Source organism: Halichondria panicea, chromosome 14, assembly GCF_963675165.1.
Source record: "Halichondria panicea chromosome 14, odHalPani1.1, whole genome shotgun sequence".
NCBI lineage: Eukaryota > Metazoa > Porifera > Demospongiae > Suberitida > Halichondriidae > Halichondria > Halichondria panicea.
The window spans coordinates 5,864,935-5,885,318 of NC_087390.1; the positions used below are offsets into that span (position 1 = coordinate 5,864,935).

The 20,384-nt window shown below is 44.3% G+C and overlaps 2 protein-coding genes across 4 annotated transcripts; both read right to left on the reverse strand.

Annotated features, from left to right (window-relative positions):
- Positions 1-15: 15 nt before the first annotated feature.
- On the reverse strand, positions 16-13,213 carry LOC135347867 (rho-related protein racA-like). Of its 3 annotated transcripts, none has more exons than XM_064545972.1 (11): positions 5,895-6,129; positions 5,488-5,742; positions 4,412-4,514; positions 3,701-3,965; positions 3,137-3,240; positions 2,736-3,024; positions 2,386-2,517; positions 1,960-2,075; positions 1,447-1,550; positions 1,005-1,223; positions 16-255 (listed from the first exon to the last, which is right to left on the reverse strand). In XM_064545972.1, exons 1-11 carry the CDS (start codon positions 6,073-6,075, stop codon positions 188-190), a joined length of 1,836 nt encoding a protein of 611 aa, XP_064402042.1. In that variant the 5' UTR covers positions 6,076-6,129; the 3' UTR covers positions 16-187. The 3 variants fall into 3 exon arrangements, with proteins under 3 accessions (XP_064402042.1, XP_064402041.1, XP_064402040.1); XM_064545971.1 differs by lacking the exons at positions 1,005-1,223; positions 1,447-1,550; positions 1,960-2,075; ... (5 more) ...; positions 5,488-5,742; positions 5,895-6,129 and adding exons at positions 7,182-7,400; positions 7,610-7,713; positions 8,109-8,224; ... (5 more) ...; positions 12,573-12,827; positions 12,980-13,213 and having other exon boundaries at positions 19-255; XM_064545970.1 differs by lacking the exons at positions 16-255; positions 1,005-1,223; positions 1,447-1,550; ... (6 more) ...; positions 5,488-5,742; positions 5,895-6,129 and adding exons at positions 6,190-6,441; positions 7,182-7,400; positions 7,610-7,713; ... (6 more) ...; positions 12,573-12,827; positions 12,980-13,213.
- Positions 13,214-13,283: 70 nt separating this feature from the next.
- On the reverse strand, positions 13,284-20,311 carry LOC135347866 (rho-related protein racA-like). The gene is made up of 11 exons (XM_064545969.1): positions 20,078-20,311; positions 19,671-19,925; positions 17,653-17,755; positions 16,934-17,198; positions 16,370-16,473; positions 15,968-16,256; positions 15,629-15,760; positions 15,203-15,318; positions 14,704-14,807; positions 14,276-14,494; positions 13,284-13,535 (listed from the first exon to the last, which is right to left on the reverse strand). The coding sequence occupies exons 1-11, from the start codon at positions 20,256-20,258 to the stop codon at positions 13,468-13,470; spliced, it is 1,836 nt and encodes a 611-aa protein (XP_064402039.1). The 5' UTR covers positions 20,259-20,311; the 3' UTR covers positions 13,284-13,467.
- Between the last annotated feature and the right edge of the window lie 73 nt (positions 20,312-20,384).

Sequence of the window (20,384 nt, forward strand, 5' to 3'; positions counted from 1 at the left end):
ACCTTGTACCCAGGAAGTCTGAAGGGCGTTTCTAATGTTATGTTTGCGGTTGAGAGACGACATCATTACATTCCAATCCTATTATTTTAATACCACACTACTATAGAAGTGATAATTCAGTGAAAAGTGATGGAATAAAAATCACACAAAAGTGCAACAGTTTGATCCACTTGTCATTAATGAACAGTCAGGAGAGTCCTCGTCTCTTGTGGTTCTTGACAGCTGCTCCATTGTCCGATGTCCTGGGGGGATCATCTGTAGTAGCGAGGGGATTGTCATGCATGGTGGGAGGTATATAGTACAGTGTCTACCCCCTGGGCAGACCATGGCCATGCAACAGTGGCTGCAATAAAGAGGGTCCAAACACATGCTATGCAGAGTCTGGGATCATTAACCTGGCTGTATTAACTTATAGAGGGTGCCCTGCTTATAAGTTATAGTTATAACGTGGGCACGAGGGCTGAGTGCAATAATATATGCCATGCATCTCAAGGGCATAGCAACATAACACTGTCTTAGTAACACAATTAATAAATAAAACTGCACAAAATGACAGAGACAACGCTATAGACACATCTACATCTGCAGCGTATAAGATGGGCATGCATGGACCAACGAATGGTTTATATGGCCTCACCTCACTATAAAACGGCCCCATTCCACTACTGCTGCAAAACTCCACCGTCAGTGCTCGACCAGCCCTCCTATATATATGTACGGTCTACCCTCACAACCAAGCCAAAGAAGCTCGCCTCTACACTGCTGTAAACAGCTCAAGCCCCCAGTAAAAAAAGCCGCTTCCATAGATGCTTATAGTATTATGGTGAAGCAGAATTAAAGGACTTATCTAAGCCATGCATCATGCACGAGGACTAGACTAGGAACACAGAATCTTCCACAAAATAAACCTTGGACAATTTTAAAACCTGCATGGTTGCACTTTGATACTCGTATTTCTCATCATGCTATTTAATTATGTCAGTCTGACTATAAACCACACCTACCTGACTCCTCCCCCTCAGTATCGAGGTACTTGGCCTTATACTCGTTCATAGCGGCCTCGTAAGGTGGCCATCGATGCTCCTCCACATAAGAGAGGTTGTCTTGGTCCAATTGCAGGAATTGTTCATTTTCCTCAAAATCAGCGTAATTGCTTGATATGAAGTGGAGACACCAAGTGCTGAGCTGAGACGCATTGTGCAGCTGTGAGGAGAGCAGGATTTCTGTGTGTGTGTGGGGGGAGTGGGCGTTGGGTATGTGTGGAGTGGGTGTTGGGTGGGTGTGTATGTGGGGAGTGGGTGTTATATTTGGCTGGCAACATACTTCACCGGATATTGTACGATCGTGCTTTGATGCTTTAAACAATTATAACTGACCATCACTTAAAATTACCTGGGCACAGACTGTTACATGTACAGTGTAGGTAGAATGATTGAATGACCTCACCTATAATGTCGACGTTTGCCTTTGCAATGGAATCTTTTGTGGCCCTCTCCACATGCTTGGAGATATACAGTTCACAGAGTGACATGAGCCGACTCATCACGTATCTGTTGAAGGGGAGGAGTCAATAAGGCATGTGATACACAAGCTCTGAAAATAACAAGGTCTTTACTTTAATAATAATTATACTGTATAGCGGGTTATTTTCGAAGCACTAAATTTTCGCGGATTGCCCTAACTAAAATATTTTGAGGATAGTGGTTCAAATGACCACACCCCTACAGTAAACCAATTTTTCGAGGCACTAAATTTTCGTGTTTGTGGGTCATCCTCGAAAATAACCAGCTATACGGTATTTGAGGGGTTGGATGTACAGTATACGTGCCTATAATTATACGTGCCTATAATTATACGAGCCTATAATTATACATGCCTATAATTATGTACCGTAGACCATTATACTCAAAACCAAACTCACGGGGCAACACTACTCCTAAACTCAGCAATTTCCTTCACCTGTTGGCCAGCTCCAATATTCCCATAGAGTCCCCCTCCTCAATGGGGGCGTGGTCAGTGTACAGGTACTCTAGGAAACTCACAAACGTGTCCAATGGAATATCAGGGATGGATATCTGAGGAGGGAGTTGATTACTTAAATTCTATTGGAATTCGAAAATAGAAATAAACGCATGGTTGCTAAGCAACTACAGTAGGGCATCTCTGTGACTCTGTGACTTGCGGGTAGAGCTAGCTTTAAGAATATAACGTACGTAGAATGGAACACGAACACAAAGTGCATGCTAACAAACAGAGTCGTCTATTTGGGAGATGCTTCTTGTGTGCTGAATTCTCTGATTCTAGGAATAATAAATTCAATTTTTCGAAAGAAGTGAGGTAATAATTAATTTTTGTGATTAGCTATCTGTCGCTATGACAACCTACCTCGTTAGCTGCACTCTCTTGGAAGGCTCCAGACAACATGGCCGACATGACCTCACATCGTGTGGTCAGTACTAGTCGATGGGCAGGGACAACCACACCCTCCACCAGGAAACACACGTCAGAGAACAATCCCTGTGTGTGTGTGTGTGTGGGTGTGTGTGGGTGTGTGTGGGTGTGTGTGTGGGTGTGTGTAGTGTGTGGGTGGTGTGTGTGGATGTGGCAAGTCTTTGCTTTTTAAAAACACAATATTACAGATCTCTCTAAACGCTGATATATTCGGAACTCAAAATCAGTTAATTACGATAATAAGATGTGCACAAAATTTAATAACCAGCACAAAAATGGCAAACCTTGTTGAGAAATAGTTGCTTAGTGACACTGATATTTCGATCATTCAACCACGTTATAATTTTCTGATTCAGAAACTCCTCCCCTTTACGAACATTCTCACACATGAGCTCCAACTCGGGTAAATTCAGCAGCTGAGAAATCTTGATTGTTTCGTCGAAACCTTCGCTCTCTTTGTCTAGTTCCACCACTCCAGTGTAGAGGAACGTTAGGGCACGAGATAGCGCCAGCTCTGTCACCATGGAGGGGTCAAAGGTCATCTCTGTCACCTGTTTACCGTCCGAGTCAGGTCTATAGCAAACAAAAAATTTCATCATACACATTTTTGTGTATGATTTATCGTAAAACGCACTCAAAAACTAAGAATTGATAGACAAAGTGTGTATATTATTCTCTTAATTACCTGTCTTCAATGTGGAGCATTCCCTCCAGCTGCCCCAAGTTTACCGTCTCCATGGTAACCTTCTTTAGTCGTGCCTTGTCCCACCCATCACATAGACTATCAACCTGGAGGAGGTGGGAGAGTGGACACAAAGCCATTGCTTAATTGGAACACTGTAATATACAGAGCACTCGGTACTTTACGTCTCACAACCATATACTGGTAATGATACAGTATTTGAGCCTATAGCAGCAACTACCAGAATTATACAGAGGAAAATAAGATTTGAACGTTATGACGAGACTTTAAGAACGGTATATAGTGGTGGCATGCAGTCGAACAGCAACTGGAATAAATGCTCAAAGTCTCCATAGCATGTGTTTGGACCTGTGTTAGCAGGCCACCCTCTAGAATACAGCCAGGTTAATGGGCCCCAAAGTCTCTCCATAGCATGTGTTTGGACCTGTGTTAGCAGGCCACCTCTTTATTACAGCCACTGTTGGTCTGCCCAAGAGTGACCATCATAGATGTGTGGTATCCACAGCATTTGCCGAGATACGCAGGAACTAAATAGACAAACCTCACCTTAACTTCCTGAGTCACTCCGAGCAGCTGTCTAAACAAATCTGAAGCAGATGCTAGCACATAGCGATGGGCATGATACGTCTTGCCCTCCAGTCTCAAGACCATGTCCGAATGAGATGGGTTGTTTATCGTTTTTGCCCGATCAGAGGAAAACGTTGAAATTTGGACTTTTATTGCGGGTGCTTTTTTATGGTCTGGTAGTTGAGGGGGCGGGGAGGGTCCGCTGACATTTGTTGAAAATGATTGGTCGGATGATTGGGAGCGCCTGTAAGGAAAGTTACAAGGTGACAATAATGTAAACCAGATTTGACTAATGCAGTGAAACCTGTCTATAGTGGTCACCCTTGGGCAGACCAACAGTGGCTGTATTCTAGAGGGTGGCCTGCTAACACAGGTCTAAACACATGCTACGGAGACTTTGAGGCCCATTACCTAGCGATACCGTTTAGGGGGTTATTTTCGAGGCACTCAATTTTTGCGAATTGGTCAAACTAAACATTCTGCGGATTTCATTTTCGAGGATAGAGGTTCAAACGACCACACCCCTAGGCGGCAGTAGAAAGGTCATTCAATACCGGAAGTAAACGAGCCACTAAACTTCTGAGGTTCGAGATCAATCCGCAAAAATAAATATAGTACCTTGCCGCTATACGGCATTATATAGAATGCTTAGGATGACCATAAGGACAATACTCCTACTATTTCACTCACTGTTTTCTGCCTGCCCTTGTTAGCCCTGCCCTCACACAAAAGTCCATTGCCTCATTCACACCAGCTCCTGTTAGGGCACTTGTCTCATAGTAACCCACCGCTCCTGAGGGGAAGAGGGGGGAGGTCATACGGTTATCAGATACAAATAAATGTCACTTTCATACGTAACATTGGATTAAAACGTGCGTTCTTCTAGAAACTTTACACACATTAAATAAAGCATCTTTGAACGGCCATAACTTTGTTCTGTTGGTGATATGATTTTTTGAAAAAGTTCAGCCAGGTTAATGGGCCCAAGTCTCCATAGCATGTGTTTGGACCTGTGTTAGCAGGCCACCCTCTATAATACAGCCAGGTTAATGGGCCCAAGTCTCCATAGCATGTGTTTGGACCTGTGTTAGCAGGCCACCCTCTATAATACAGCCAGGTTAATGGGCCCAAGTCTCCATAGCATGTGTTTGGACCTGTGTTAGCAGGTCACCCTCTATAATACAGCCAGGTTAATGGGCCCAAGTCTCCATAGCATGTGCTTGGACCTGTGTTAGCAGGTCACCCTCTATAATACAGCCAGGTTAATGGGCCCAAGTCTCCATAGCATGTGTTTGGACCTGTGTTAGCAGGCCACCCTCTATAATACAGCCAGGTTAATGAGTCCCAAAGTCTCCATAGCATGTGTTTGGACCTGTGTTAGCAGGCCACCCTCTATAATACAGCCAGGTTAATGGGCCCAAGTCTCCATAGCATGTGTTTGGACCTGTGTTAGCAGACCACCCTCTATAATACAGCCAGGTTAATGGGCCCAAGTCTCCATAGCATGTGTTTGGACCTGTGTTAGCAGGCCACCCTCTATAATACAGCCAGGTTAATGGGCCCAAGTCTCCATAGCATGTGTTTGGACCTGTGTTAGCAGGCCACCCTCTATAATACAGCCAGGTTAATGGGCCCAAGTCTCCATAGCATGTGTTTGGACCTGTGTTAGCAGGCCACCCTCTACAATACAGCCACTGTTGGTCTGCCCAAGGGTGACCACTAGAGACAGGGTTTCACTCTAGCAGAAATACGGAAGAATTCCTCACCAAGATCTTTTGCCAGTTGCAGAGCATCTTCGCGGGGGACCTCAGTGTAGTCACCATTGACCTCTTGACCTCTGAGGTCACACTTGAGCCCCAGTAGCAGCACAGGTGTGTTCGGACAAAAGTGACGAACTTCAGGTATCCACTTCTCTTTGATGTTTGCAAATGAAATTGGATATTTTATGGAAAATGCAACAAGTAAAATGTCCGTCTGGGGATAGGAAAGTGGGCGGAGCCTATCATAGTCTTCTCCACCAACTGTAGAGAATTAGCGTATGTAATAAACCAGCAGATGTGTTTCAAGTGTCGAGAGAGAAAAATTTACACATCCATAACTTCACAGTATTTGCTCAAACAGAATCAATATCATAATATATAATTACAAGTGCAAACGACAATCAGGTACGTACCTGTATCAAATGGCACCACTGTGACTGGTTTTCCGTCGACCATAATTAGAGAATAATAGCTTTCAAACAAAGTGGGGATGTATTCACTGGGGAATGAATTGGTCATCCATTGTATAAGAAAACATGTTTTACCCACTGCACCATCTCCAACTATGACCACCTTCAGTTGCATGTGTGACATCTTCGAGAAAAAGAGATAGATCAGAACAGCGAAGTCATGAAAGTGTAAATACGGTAAAGGTCGACTGGTAAAGGGGTCTGTACATGTACAAGGTACAAGATCAGAACACCAATGTACCAGGAAATCATTTTATGTTTGTGGTTGAGATATGACGTCACTACATTCCAAGCCTATGATAATTAATTAATATTCAGTGAAAATATTCAGTGAAAAGTGATGGAATAAAAATCAATGGCACAAAAGTGCATGCTAACACGAACAGAGTAACAGTTTCCGTCTAGTTGATCTACTTGAACAGTCAGGAGAGTCCTCGTCTCTTATGGCTCTTGACAGCTGCTCCATCTTCTGATGTCCTGGGGGGGTCATCTGTAGTAGCGAGGGGATTGTCATGCATGGTGGGAGGTATATAGTACAGTGTCTACCCCCTGGGCAGATCATGGCCATGCAACAGTGGCTGCAATAAAGAGGGTCCAAACACATGCTATGGAGAGTCTGGGATCCATTAACCTGGCTGTATTATAGAGGGTGGCCTGCTTATAAGTTATAGTTATAACGTGGGCACGAGGGCTGAGTGCAATATATGCCATGCATCTCAAGGGCATAGCAACATAACACTGTCTTAGTAACACAATTAATAAATAGAACTGCACAAAATGACAGAGACAACGCTATAGACACATCTGCATTTGCAGCGTATACGATTTGCATGCATGGACCAACGAATGGCTTATAGCCTCACCTCACTATAAAACGGCCCCATTCCACTACTGCTGCAAAACTCCACCGTCAGTACTCGACCAGCCCTCCTATATATATGTACGGTCTACCCTCACAACCAAGCCAAAGAAGCTCGCCTCTACACTGCTGTAAACAGCTCAAGCCCCCAGTAAAAAAAGCCGCTTCCATAGATGCTTATAGTATTATGGTGAAGCAGAATTAAAGGACTTATCTAAGCCATGCATCATGCACGAGGACTAGACTAGGAACACAGAATCTTCCACAAAATAAACCTTGGACAATTTTAAAACCTGCATGGTTGCACTTTGATACTCGTATTTCTCATCATGCTATTTAATTATGTCAGTCTGACTATAAACCACACCTACCTGACTCCTCCCCCTCAGTATCGAGGTACTTGGCCTTATACTCATTCATAGCGGCCTCGTAAGGTGGCCATCGATGCTCCTCCACATAAGAGAGGTTGTCTTGGTCCAATTGCAGGAATTGTTCATTTTCCTCAAAATCAGCATAATTGCTTGATATGAAGTGGAGGCACCAAGTGCTGAGCTGAGACGCGTTGTGCAGCTGTGAGGAGAGCAGGATTCCTGTGTGTGTGTGTGGGGGGAGTGGGCGTTGGAAATGTGTGGAGTGGGTGTTGGGTGGGTGTGTGTGTGTGGGGAGTGGGCGTTATATTTGGCTGGCAACATATTTGTATGATCGTGCTTTGATGCTTTAAACAATTATAACTGACCATCACTTAAAATTATTTGGGCACAGACTGTTACATGTAGGTAGAATGATTGAATGACCTCACCTATAATGTCGACGTTTGCCTTTGAAATAGAATCTTTAGTAGCCCTCTCCACATGCTTGGAGATATACAGTTCACAGAGTGACATGAGCCGACTCATCACGTACCTGTTGTGAGGGAGAGGGGAGGAGTCAATAAGGCATGTGATACACAAGCTCTGAAAATAACAAGGTCTTTACTTTAATAATAATTATACTGTATAGCGGGTTATTTTCGAAGCACTAAATTTTCGTGGATTGCCCTAACTAAAATATTTTGAGGATAGTGGTTCAAATAACCACACCCCTACAGTAAACCAATTTTTCAAGGCACTAAATTTTCGTGTTTCTGGGTCATCCTCGAAAATAACCAGCTATACGGTATTTGAGGAGTTGGATGTACAGTATACGTGCCTATAATTATACGTGCCTATAATTATACGTGCCTATAATTATGCACCGTAGACCATTATACTCAAAACCAAACTCACGGCAACACTCCTAAACTCAACAATTTCCTTCACCTGTTGGCCAGCTCCAATATTCCCATAGAGTCCCCCTCCTCAATGGGGGCGTGGTCAGTGTACAGGTACTCTAGGAAACTCACAAACGTGTCCAATGGAATATCAGGGATGGATATCTGAGGAGGGAGTTGATTACTTAAATTCTATTGGAATTCGAAAATAGAAATAAACGCATGGTTGCTAAGCAACTACAGTAGGGCATCTCTGTGACACTGTGACTTGCGGGTAGAGCTAGCTTTAAGAATATAACGTATGTAGAATGGAACATGAACACAAAGTACATGCTAACAAACAGAGTCGTCTATTTGGGAGATGCTTCTTGTGTGCTGAATTCTCTGATTCTAGGAATAATAAATTCAATTTTTCGAAAGAAGTGAGGTAATAATTAATTTTTGTGATTAGCTATCTGTCGCTATGACAACCTACCTCGTTAGCTGCACTCTCTTGGAAGGCTCCAGACAACATGGCCGACATGACCTCACATCGTGTGGTCAGTACTAGTCGATGGGCGGGGACAACCACACCCTCCACCAGGAAACACACGTCAGAGAACAATCCCTGTGTGTGTGGGTGGGTGTGTGTGTGGGTGTGTGTGTGTGTGTGGGTGTGTGGTGGTGATAAAACATACGTCTTTGCTTCTATCGAGCAATGTATTTTAAATGGATCTCCCTAAAGATGATATATCTGGACTCAAAAATCAGTTAATCATGATAGTAAGATGCACAGGCAAGTACGAGATAACCAGCACAAAAATGGCATACCTTGTTGAGAAATAGTTGCTTAGTGACACTGGCATGTCGATCATTCAACCACGTTATAATTTTCTGATTAAGAAACTCCTCCCCTTTACGAGCATTCTCACACATGAGCTCCAACTCGGGTAAATTCAGCAGCTGAGAAATCTTGATTGTTTCGTCGAAACCTTCGCTCTCTTTGTCTAGTTCCACCACTCCAGTGTAGAGGAACGTTAGGGCACGAGATAGCGCCAGCTCTGTCACCATGGAGGGGTCAAAGGTCATCTCTGTCACCTGTTTACCGTCCGAGTCAGGTCTATAGCAAACAAAAAATTTCATCATACACATTTTTGTAGAAAAATTTATCGTAAAACGCACTCAAAAACTAAGAATTGATAGACAAAGTGTGTACATTATTCTCTTAATTACCTGTCTTCAATGTGGAGCATTCCCTCCAGCTGCCCCAAGTTTACCGTCTCCATGGTAACCTTCTTTAGTCGTGCCTTGTCCCACCCATCACATAGACTATCAACCTGGAGGAGGTGGGAGAGTGGACACAAAGCCATTGCTTAATTGGAACACTGTAATATACAGAGCACTCGGTACTTTACGTCTCACAACCATATACTGGTAATGATACAGTATTTGAGCCTATAGCAGCAACTACCAGAATTATACAGAGGAAAATAAGATTTGAACGTTATGACGAGACTTTAAGAACGGTATATAGTGGTGGCATGCAGTCGAACAGCAACTGGAATAAATGCTCAAAGTCTCCATAGCATGTGTTTGGACCTGTGTTAGCAGGCCACCCTCTAGAATACAGCCAGGTTAATGGGCCCCAAAGTCTCTCCATAGCATGTGTTTGGACCTGTGTTAGCAGGCCACCTCTTTATTACAGCCACTGTTGGTCTGCCCAAGAGTGACCATCATAGATGTGTGGTATCCACAGCATTTGCCGAGATACGCAGGAACTAAATAGACAAACCTCACCTTAACTTCCTGAGTCACTCCGAGCAGCTGTCTAAACAAATCTGAAGCAGATGCTAGCACATAGCGATGGGCATGATACGTCTTGCCCTCCAGTCTCAAGACCATGTCCGAATGAGATGGGTTGTTTATCGTTTTTGCCCGATCAGAGGAAAACGTTGAAATTTGGACTTTTATTGCTGGTGCTTTTTTATGGTCTGGTAGTTGAGGGGGCGGGGAGGGTCTGCTGACATTTGTTGAAAATGATTGGTCGGATGATTGGGAGCGCCTGTAAGGAAAGTTACAAGGTGACAATAATGTAAACCAGATTTGACTAATGCAGTGAAACCTGTCTATAGTGGTCACCCTTGGGCAGACCAACAGTGGCTGTATTCTAGAGGGTGGCCTGCTAACACAGGTCCAAACACATGCTACGGAGACTTTGAGGCCCATTACCTAGCGATACCGTTTAGGGGGTTATTTTCGAGGCACTCAATTTTTGCGAATTGGTCAAACTAAACATTCTGCGGATTTCATTTTCGAGGATAGAGGTTCAAACGACCACACCCCTAGGCGGCAGTAGAAAGGTCATTCAATACCGGACGTAAACGAGCCACTAAACTTCTGAGGTTCGAGGTCAATCCGCAAAAATAAATATAGTGCCTTGAAAACAACCCGCTATACGGCATTATATAGAATGCTTAGGATGACCATAAGGACAATACTCCTACTATTTCACTCACTGTTTTCTGCCTGCCCTTGTTAGCCCTGCCCTCACACAAAAGTCCATTGCCTCATTCACACCAGCTCCTGTTAGGGCACTTGTCTCATAGTAACCCACCGCTCCTGAGGGGAAGAGGGGGGAGGTCATACGGTTATCAGATACAAATAAATGTCACTTTCATACGTAACATTGGATTAAAACGTGCGTTCTTCTAGAAACTTTACACACATTAAATAAAGCATCTTTGAACGGCCATAACTTTGTTCTGTTGGTGATATGATTTTTTGAAAAAGTTCAGCCAGGTTAATGGGCCCAAGTCTCCATAGCATGTGTTTGGACCTGTGTTAGCAGGCCACCCTCTATAATACAGCCAGGTTAATGGGCCCAAGTCTCCATAGCATGTGTTTGGACCTGTGTTAGCAGGCCACCCTCTATAATACAGCCAGGTTAATGGGCCCAAGTCTCCATAGCATGTGTTTGGACCTGTGTTAGCAGGTCACCCTCTATAATACAGCCAGGTTAATGGGCCCAAGTCTCCATAGCATGTGTTTGGACCTGTGTTAGCAGGTCACCCTCTATAATACAGCCAGGTTAATGGGCCCAAGTCTCCATAGCATGTGTTTGGACCTGTGTTAGCAGGCCACCCTCTATAATACAGCCAGGTTAATGTCCCAAAGTCTCCATAGCATGTGTTTGGACCTGTGTTAGCAGGCCACCCTCTATAATACAGCCAGGTTAATGGGCCCAAGTCTCCATAGCATGTGTTTGGACCTGTGTTAGCAGGTCACCCTCTATAATACAGCCAGGTTAATGGGCCCAAGTCTCCATAGCATGTGTTTGGACCTGTGTTAGCAGGCCACCCTCTATAATACAGCCAGGTTAATGAGTCCCAAAGTCTCCATAGCATGTGTTTGGACCTGTGTTAGCAGGCCACCCTCTATAATACAGCCAGGTTAATGGGCCTCAAAGTTTCCATAGCATGTGTTTGGACCTGTGTTAGCAGGTCACCCTCTATAATACAGCCAGGTTAATGGGCCCAAGTCTCCATAGCATGTGTTTGGACCTGTGTTAGCAGGCCACCCTCTATAATACAGCCAGGTTAATGGGCCCAAGTCTCCATAGCATGTGTTTGGACCTGTGTTAGCAGGTCACCCTCTATAATACAGCCAGGTTAATGGGCCCAAGTCTCCATAGCATGTGTTTGGACCTGTGTTAGCAGGCCACCCTCTATAATACAGCCAGGTTAATGGGCCCAAGTCTCCATAGCATGTGTTTGGACCTGTGTTAGCAGGCCACCCTCTATAATACAGCCAGGTTAATGAGTCCCAAAGTCTCCATAGCATGTGTTTGGACCTGTGTTAGCAGGCCACCCTCTATAATACAGCCAGGTTAATGGGCCTCAAAGTTTCCATAGCATGTGTTTGGACCTGTGTTAGCAGGTCACCCTCTATAATACAGCCAGGTTAATGGGCCCAAGTCTCCATAGCATGTGTTTGGACCTGTGTTAGCAGGCCACCCTCTATAATACAGCCAGGTTAATGGGCCCAAGTCTCCATAGCATGTGTTTGGACCTGTGTTAGCAGGTCACCCTCTATAATACAGCCAGGTTAATGGGCCCAAGTCTCCATAGCATGTGTTTGGACCTGTGTTAGCAGGCCACCCTCTATAATACAGCCAGGTTAATGGGCCCAAGTCTCCATAGCATGTGTTTGGACCTGTGTTAGCAGGTCACCCTCTATAATACAGCCAGGTTAATGGGCCCAAGTCTCCATAGCATGTGTTTGGACCTGTGTTAGCAGACCACCCTCTATAATACAGCCAGATTAATGGGCCCAAGTCTCCATAGCATGTGTTTGGACCTGTGTTAGCAGGCCACCCTCTATAATACAGCCAGGTTAATGGGCCCAAGTCTCCATAGCATGTGTTTGGACCTGTGTTAGCAGGCCACCCTCTACAATACAGCCACTGTTGGTCTGCCCAAGGGTGACCACTATAGACAGGGTTTCACTCTAGCAGAAATACGGAAGAATTCCTCACCAAGATCTTTTGCCAGTTGCAGAGCATCTTCGCGGGGGACCTCAGTGTAGTCACCATTGACCTCTTGACCTCTGAGGTCACACTTGAGCCCCAGTAGCAGCACAGGTGTGTTCGGACAAAAGTGACGAACTTCAGGTATCCACTTCTCTTTGATGTTTGCAAATGAAATTGGATATTTTATGGAAAATGCAACAAGTAAAATGTCCGTCTGGGGATAGGAAAGTGGGCGGAGCCTATCATAGTCTTCTCCACCAGCTGTAGAGAATTAGCGTATGTAATAAACCAGCAGATGTGTTTCAAGTGTCGAGAGAGAAAAATTTACACATCCATAACTTCACAGTATTTGCTCAAACAGAATCAATATCATAATATATAATTACAAGTGCAAACGACAATCAGGTACGTACCTGTATCAAATGGCACCACTGTGACTGGTTTTCCGTCGACCATAATTAGAGAATAATAGCTTTCAAACAAAGTGGGGATGTATTCACTGGGGAATGAATTGGTCCTCCATTGTATAAGAAAACATGTTTTACCCACTGCACCATCTCCAACTATGACCACCTTCAGTTGCATGTGTGACATCTTCGAGAAAAAGAGATCGATCAGAACAGCGAAGTCATGAAAGTGTAAATACGGTAAAGGTCGACTGGTAAAGGGGTCTCTACAATCATGTAATGTACAAGGTACAAGATCAGAACACCAATGTACCAGGAAATCATTTTATGTTTGTGGTTGAGATATGACGTCACTACATTCCAAGCCTATGATAATTAATTAATATTCAGTGAAAATATTCAGTGAAAAGTGATGGAATAAAAATCAATGGCACAAAAGTGCATGCTAACACGAACAGAGTAACAGTTTCCGTCTAGTTGATCTACTTGAACAGTCAGGAGAGTCCTCGTCTCTTATGGCTCTTGACAGCTGCTCCATCTTCTGATGTCCTGGGGGGGTCATCTGTAGTAGCGAGGGGATTGTCATGCATGGTGGGAGGTATATAGTACAGTGTCTACCCCCTGGGCAGATCATGGCCATGCAACAGTGGCTGCAATAAAGAGGGTCCAAACACATGCTATGGAGAGTCTGGGATCCATTAACCTGGCTGTATTATAGAGGGTGGCCTGCTTATAAGTTATAGTTATAACGTGGGCACGAGGGCTGAGTGCAATATATGCCATGCATCTCAAGGGCATAGCAACATAACACTGTCTTAGTAACACAATTAATAAATAGAACTGCACAAAATGACAGAGACAACGCTATAGACACATCTGCATTTGCAGCGTATACGATTTGCATGCATGGACCAACGAATGGCTTATAGCCTCACCTCACTATAAAACGGCCCCATTCCACTACTGCTGCAAAACTCCACCGTCAGTACTCGACCAGCCCTCCTATATATATGTACGGTCTACCCTCACAACCAAGCCAAAGAAGCTCGCCTCTACACTGCTGTAAACAGCTCAAGCCCCCAGTAAAAAAAGCCGCTTCCATAGATGCTTATAGTATTATGGTGAAGCAGAATTAAAGGACTTATCTAAGCCATGCATCATGCACGAGGACTAGACTAGGAACACAGAATCTTCCACAAAATAAACCTTGGACAATTTTAAAACCTGCATGGTTGCACTTTGATACTCGTATTTCTCATCATGCTATTTAATTATGTCAGTCTGACTATAAACCACACCTACCTGACTCCTCCCCCTCAGTATCGAGGTACTTGGCCTTATACTCATTCATAGCGGCCTCGTAAGGTGGCCATCGATGCTCCTCCACATAAGAGAGGTTGTCTTGGTCCAATTGCAGGAATTGTTCATTTTCCTCAAAATCAGCATAATTGCTTGATATGAAGTGGAGGCACCAAGTGCTGAGCTGAGACGCGTTGTGCAGCTGTGAGGAGAGCAGGATTCCTGTGTGTGTGTGTGGGGGGAGTGGGCGTTGGAAATGTGTGGAGTGGGTGTTGGGTGGGTGTGTGTGTGTGGGGAGTGGGCGTTATATTTGGCTGGCAACATATTTGTATGATCGTGCTTTGATGCTTTAAACAATTATAACTGACCATCACTTAAAATTATTTGGGCACAGACTGTTACATGTAGGTAGAATGATTGAATGACCTCACCTATAATGTCGACGTTTGCCTTTGAAATAGAATCTTTAGTAGCCCTCTCCACATGCTTGGAGATATACAGTTCACAGAGTGACATGAGCCGACTCATCACGTACCTGTTGTGAGGGAGAGGGGAGGAGTCAATAAGGCATGTGATACACAAGCTCTGAAAATAACAAGGTCTTTACTTTAATAATAATTATACTGTATAGCGGGTTATTTTCGAAGCACTAAATTTTCGTGGATTGCCCTAACTAAAATATTTTGAGGATAGTGGTTCAAATAACCACACCCCTACAGTAAACCAATTTTTCAAGGCACTAAATTTTCGTGTTTCTGGGTCATCCTCGAAAATAACCAGCTATACAGTATTTGAGGAGTTGGATGTACAGTATACGTGCCTATAATTATACGTGCCTATAATTATACGTGCCTATAATTATGCACCGTAGACCATTATACTCAAAACCAAACTCACGGCAACACTCCTAAACTCAACAATTTCCTTCACCTGTTGGCCAGCTCCAATATTCCCATAGAGTCCCCCTCCTCAATGGGGGCGTGGTCAGTGTACAGGTACTCTAGGAAACTCACAAACGTGTCCAATGGAATATCAGGGATGGATATCTGAGGAGGGAGTTGATTACTTAAATTCTATTGGAATTCGAAAATAGAAATAAACGCATGGTTGCTAAGCAACTACAGTAGGGCATCTCTGTGACACTGTGACTTGCGGGTAGAGCTAGCTTTAAGAATATAACGTACGTAGAATGGAACATGAACACAAAGTACATGCTAACAAACAGAGTCGTCTATTTGGGAGATGCTTCTTGTGTGCTGAATTCTCTGATTCTAGGAATAATAAATTCAATTTTTCGAAAGAAGTGAGGTAATAATTAATTTTTGTGATTAGCTATCTGTCGCTATGACAACCTACCTCGTTAGCTGCACTCTCTTGGAAGGCTCCAGACAACATGGCCGACATGACCTCACATCGTGTGGTCAGTACTAGTCGATGGGCGGGGACAACCACACCCTCCACCAGGAAACACACGTCAGAGAACAATCCCTGTGTGTGTGTGTGGGTGGGTGTGTGTGTGGGTGTGTGTGTGTGTGTGGGTGTGTGGTGGTGATAAAACATACGTCTTTGCTTCTATCGAGCAATGTATTTTAAATGGATCTCCCTAAAGATGATATATCTGGACTCAAAAATCAGTTAATCATGATAGTAAGATGCACAGGCAAGTACGAGATAACCAGCACAAAAATGGCATACCTTGTTGAGAAATAGTTGCTTAGTGACACTGGCATGTCGATCATTCAACCACGTTATAATTTTCTGATTAAGAAACTCCTCCCCTTTACGAGCATTCTCACACATGAGCTCCAACTCGGGTAAATTCAGCAGCTGAGAAATCTTGATTGTTTCGTCGAAACCTTCGCTCTCTTTGTCTAGTTCCACCACTCCAGTGTAGAGGAACGTTAGGGCACGAGATAGCGCCAGCTCTGTCACCATGGAGGGGTCAAAGGTCATCTCTGTCACCTGTTTACCGTCCGAGTCAGGTCTATAGCAAACAAAAAATTTCATCATACACATTTTTGTAGAAAAATTTATCGTAAAACGCACTCAAAAACTAAGAATTGATAGACAAAGTGTGTACATTATTCTCTTAATTACCTGTCTTCAATGTGGAGCATTCCCTCCAGCTGCCCCAAGTTTACCGTCTCCATGGTAACCTTCTTTAGTCGTGCCTTGTCCCACCCATCACATAGACTATCAACCTGGAGGAGGTGGGAGAGTGGACACAAAGCCATTGCTTAATTGGAACACTGTAATATACAGAGCACTCGGTACTTTACGTCTCACAACCATATACTGGTAATGATACAGTATTTGAGCCTATAGCAGCAACTACCAGAATTATACAGAGGAAAATAAGATTTGAACGTTATGACGAGACTTTAAGAACGGTATATAGTGGTGGCATGCAGTCGAACAGCAACTGGAATAAATGCTCAAAGTCTCCATAGCATGTGTTTGGACCTGTGTTAGCAGGCCACCCTCTAGAATACAGCCAGGTTAATGGGCCCCAAAGTCTCTCCATAGCATGTGTTTGGACCTGTGTTAGCAGGCCACCTCTTTATTACAGCCACTGTTGGTCTGCCCAAGAGTGACCATCATAGATGTGTGGTATCCACAGCATTTGCCGAGATACGCAGGAACTAAATAGACAAACCTCACCTTAACTTCCTGAGTCACTCCGAGCAGCTGTCTAAACAAATCTGAAGCAGATGCTAGCACATAGCGATGGGCATGATACGTCTTGCCCTCCAGTCTCAAGACCATGTCCGAATGAGATGGGTTGTTTATCGTTTTTGCCCGATCAGAGGAAAACGTTGAAATTTGGACTTTTATTGCTGGTGCTTTTTTATGGTCTGGTAGTTGAGGGGGCGGGGAGGGTCTGCTGACATTTGTTGAAAATGATTGGTCGGATGATTGGGAGCGCCTGTAAGGAAAGTTACAAGGTGACAATAATGTAAACCAGATTTGACTAATGCAGTGAAACCTGTCTATAGTGGTCACCCTTGGGCAGACCAACAGTGGCTGTATTCTAGAGGGTGGCCTGCTAACACAGGTCCAAACACATGCTACGGAGACTTTGAGGCCCATTACCTAGCGATACCGTTTAGGGGGTTATTTTCGAGGCACTCAATTTTTGCGAATTGGTCAAACTAAACATTCTGCGGATTTCATTTTCGAGGATAGAGGTTCAAACGACCACACCCCTAGGCGGCAGTAGAAAGGTCATTCAATACCGGACGTAAACGAGCCACTAAACTTCTGAGGTTCGAGGTCAATCCGCAAAAATAAATATAGTGCCTTGAAAACAACCCGCTATACGGCATTATATAGAATGCTTAGGATGACCATAAGGACAATACTCCTACTATTTCACTCACTGTTTTCTGCCTGCCCTTGTTAGCCCTGCCCTCACACAAAAGTCCATTGCCTCATTCACACCAGCTCCTGTTAGGGCACTTGTCTCATAGTAACCCACCGCTCCTGAGGGGAAGAGGGGGGAGGTCATACGGTTATCAGATACAAATAAATGTCACTTTCATACGTAACATTGGATTAAAACGTGCGTTCTTCTAGAAACTTTACACACATTAAATAAAGCATCTTTGAACGGCCATAACTTTGTTCTGTTGGTGATATGATTTTTTGAAAAAGTTCAGCCAGGTTAATGGGCCCAAGTCTCCATAGCATGTGTTTGGACCTGTGTTAGCAGGCCACCCTCTATAATACAGCCAGGTTAATGGGCCCAAGTCTCCATAGCATGTGTTTGGACCTGTGTTAGCAGGCCACCCTCTATAATACAGCCAGGTTAATGGGCCCAAGTCTCCATAGCATGTGTTTGGACCTGTGTTAGCAGGTCACCCTCTATAATACAGCCAGGTTAATGGGCCCAAGTCTCCATAGCATGTGTTTGGACCTGTGTTAGCAGGTCACCCTCTATAATACAGCCAGGTTAATGGGCCCAAGTCTCCATAGCATGTGTTTGGACCTGTGTTAGCAGGCCACCCTCTATAATACAGCCAGGTTAATGTCCCAAAGTCTCCATAGCATGTGTTTGGACCTGTGTTAGCAGGCCACCCTCTATAATACAGCCAGGTTAATGGGCCCAAGTCTCCATAGCATGTGTTTGGACCTGTGTTAGCAGGTCACCCTCTATAATACAGCCAGGTTAATGGGCCCAAGTCTCCATAGCATGTGTTTGGACCTGTGTTAGCAGGCCACCCTCTATAATACAGCCAGGTTAATGAGTCCCAAAGTCTCCATAGCATGTGTTTGGACCTGTGTTAGCAGGCCACCCTCTATAATACAGCCAGGTTAATGGGCCTCAAAGTTTCCATAGCATGTGTTTGGACCTGTGTTAGCAGGTCACCCTCTATAATACAGCCAGGTTAATGGGCCCAAGTCTCCATAGCATGTGTTTGGACCTGTGTTAGCAGGCCACCCTCTATAATACAGCCAGGTTAATGGGCCCAAGTCTCCATAGCATGTGTTTGGACCTGTGTTAGCAGGTCACCCTCTATAATACAGCCAGGTTAATGGGCCCAAGTCTCCATAGCATGTGTTTGGACCTGTGTTAGCAGGCCACCCTCTATAATACAGCCAGGTTAATGGGCCCAAGTCTCCATAGCATGTGTTTGGACCTGTGTTAGCAGGCCACCCTCTATAATACAGCCAGGTTAATGAGTCCCAAAGTCTCCATAGCATGTGTTTGGACCTGTGTTAGCAGGCCACCCTCTATAATACAGCCAGGTTAATGGGCCTCAAAGTTTCCATAGCATGTGTTTGGACCTGTGTTAGCAGGTCACCCTCTATAATACAGCCAGGTTAATGGGCCCAAGTCTCCATAGCATGTGTTTGGACCTGTGTTAGCAGGCCACCCTCTATAATACAGCCAGGTTAATGGGCCCAAGTCTCCATAGCATGTGTTTGGACCTGTGTTAGCAGGTCACCCTCTATAATACAGCCAGGTTAATGGGCCCAAGTCTCCATAGCATGTGTTTGGACCTGTGTTAGCAGGCCACCCTCTATAATACAGCCAGGTTAATGGGCCCAAGTCTCCATAGCATGTGTTTGGACCTGTGTTAGCAGGTCACCCTCTATAATACAGCCAGGTTAATGGGCCCAAGTCTCCATAGCATGTGTTTGGACCTGTGTTAGCAGACCACCCTCTATAATACAGCCAGATTAATGGGCCCAAGTCTCCATAGCATGTGTTTGGACCTGTGTTAGCAGGCCACCCTCTATAATACAGCCAGGTTAATGGGCCCAAGTCTCCATAGCATGTGTTTGGACCTGTGTTAGCAGGCCACCCTCTACAATACAGCCACTGTTGGTCTGCCCAAGGGTGACCACTATAGACAGGGTTTCACTCTAGCAGAAATACGGAAGAATTCCTCACCAAGATCTTTTGCCAGTTGCAGAGCATCTTCGCGGGGGACCTCAGTGTAGTCACCATTGACCTCTTGACCTCTGAGGTCACACTTGAGCCCCAGTAGCAGCACAGGTGTGTTCGGACAAAAGTGACGAACTTCAGGTATCCACTTCTCTTTGATGTTTGCAAATGAAATTGGATATTTTATGGAAAATGCAACAAGTAAAATGTCCGTCTGGGGATAGGAAAGTGGGCGGAGCCTATCATAGTCTTCTCCACCAGCTGTAGAGAATTAGCGTATGTAATAAACCAGCAGATGTGTTTCAAGTGTCGAGAGAGAAAAATTTACACATCCATAACTTCACAGTATTTGCTCAAACAGAATCAATATCATAATATATAATTACAAGTGCAAACGACAATCAGGTACGTACCTGTATCAAATGGCACCACTGTGACTGGTTTTCCGTCGACCATAATTAGAGAATAATAGCTTTCAAACAAAGTGGGGATGTATTCACTGGGGAATGAATTGGTCCTCCATTGTATAAGAAAACATGTTTTACCCACTGCACCATCTCCAACTATGACCACCTTCAGTTGCATGTGTGACATCTTCGAGAAAAAGAGATCGATCAGAACAGCGAAGTCATGAAAGTGTAAATACGGTAAAGGTCGACTGGTAAAGGGGTCTCTACAATCATGTAATGTACAAGGTACAAGATCAGAACACCAATGTAC

What these genes read in the sequence shown, in the direction of transcription:
- LOC135347866 (XM_064545969.1), bottom strand. Translation starts at nt 20,258, where the DNA reads ATGTCACACATGCAACTGAAGGTGGTCATAGTTGGAGATGGTGCAGTG. An exon ending in ATATTGGAGCTGGCCAACAG is followed by an intron (nt 14,808 to 15,202) that starts GTGAAGGAAATT and finishes CCCTCACAACAG; the next exon opens with GTACGTGATGAGTCGGCTCA. An exon ending in TACTGAGGGGGAGGAGTCAG is followed by an intron (nt 13,536 to 14,275) that starts GTAGGTGTGGTT and finishes TCGCTACTACAG; the next exon opens with ATGACCCCCCCAGGACATCA.
- LOC135347867 (XM_064545972.1), bottom strand. Translation starts at nt 6,075, where the DNA reads ATGTCACACATGCAACTGAAGGTGGTCATAGTTGGAGATGGTGCAGTG. An exon ending in GCAACTGGCAAAAGATCTTG is followed by an intron (nt 4,515 to 5,487) that starts GTGAGGAATTCT and finishes TCTTCCCCTCAG; the next exon opens with GAGCGGTGGGTTACTATGAG. An exon ending in ACAAGGGCAGGCAGAAAACA is followed by an intron (nt 3,966 to 4,411) that starts GTGAGTGAAATA and finishes CTTTCCTTACAG; the next exon opens with GCGCTCCCAATCATCCGACC.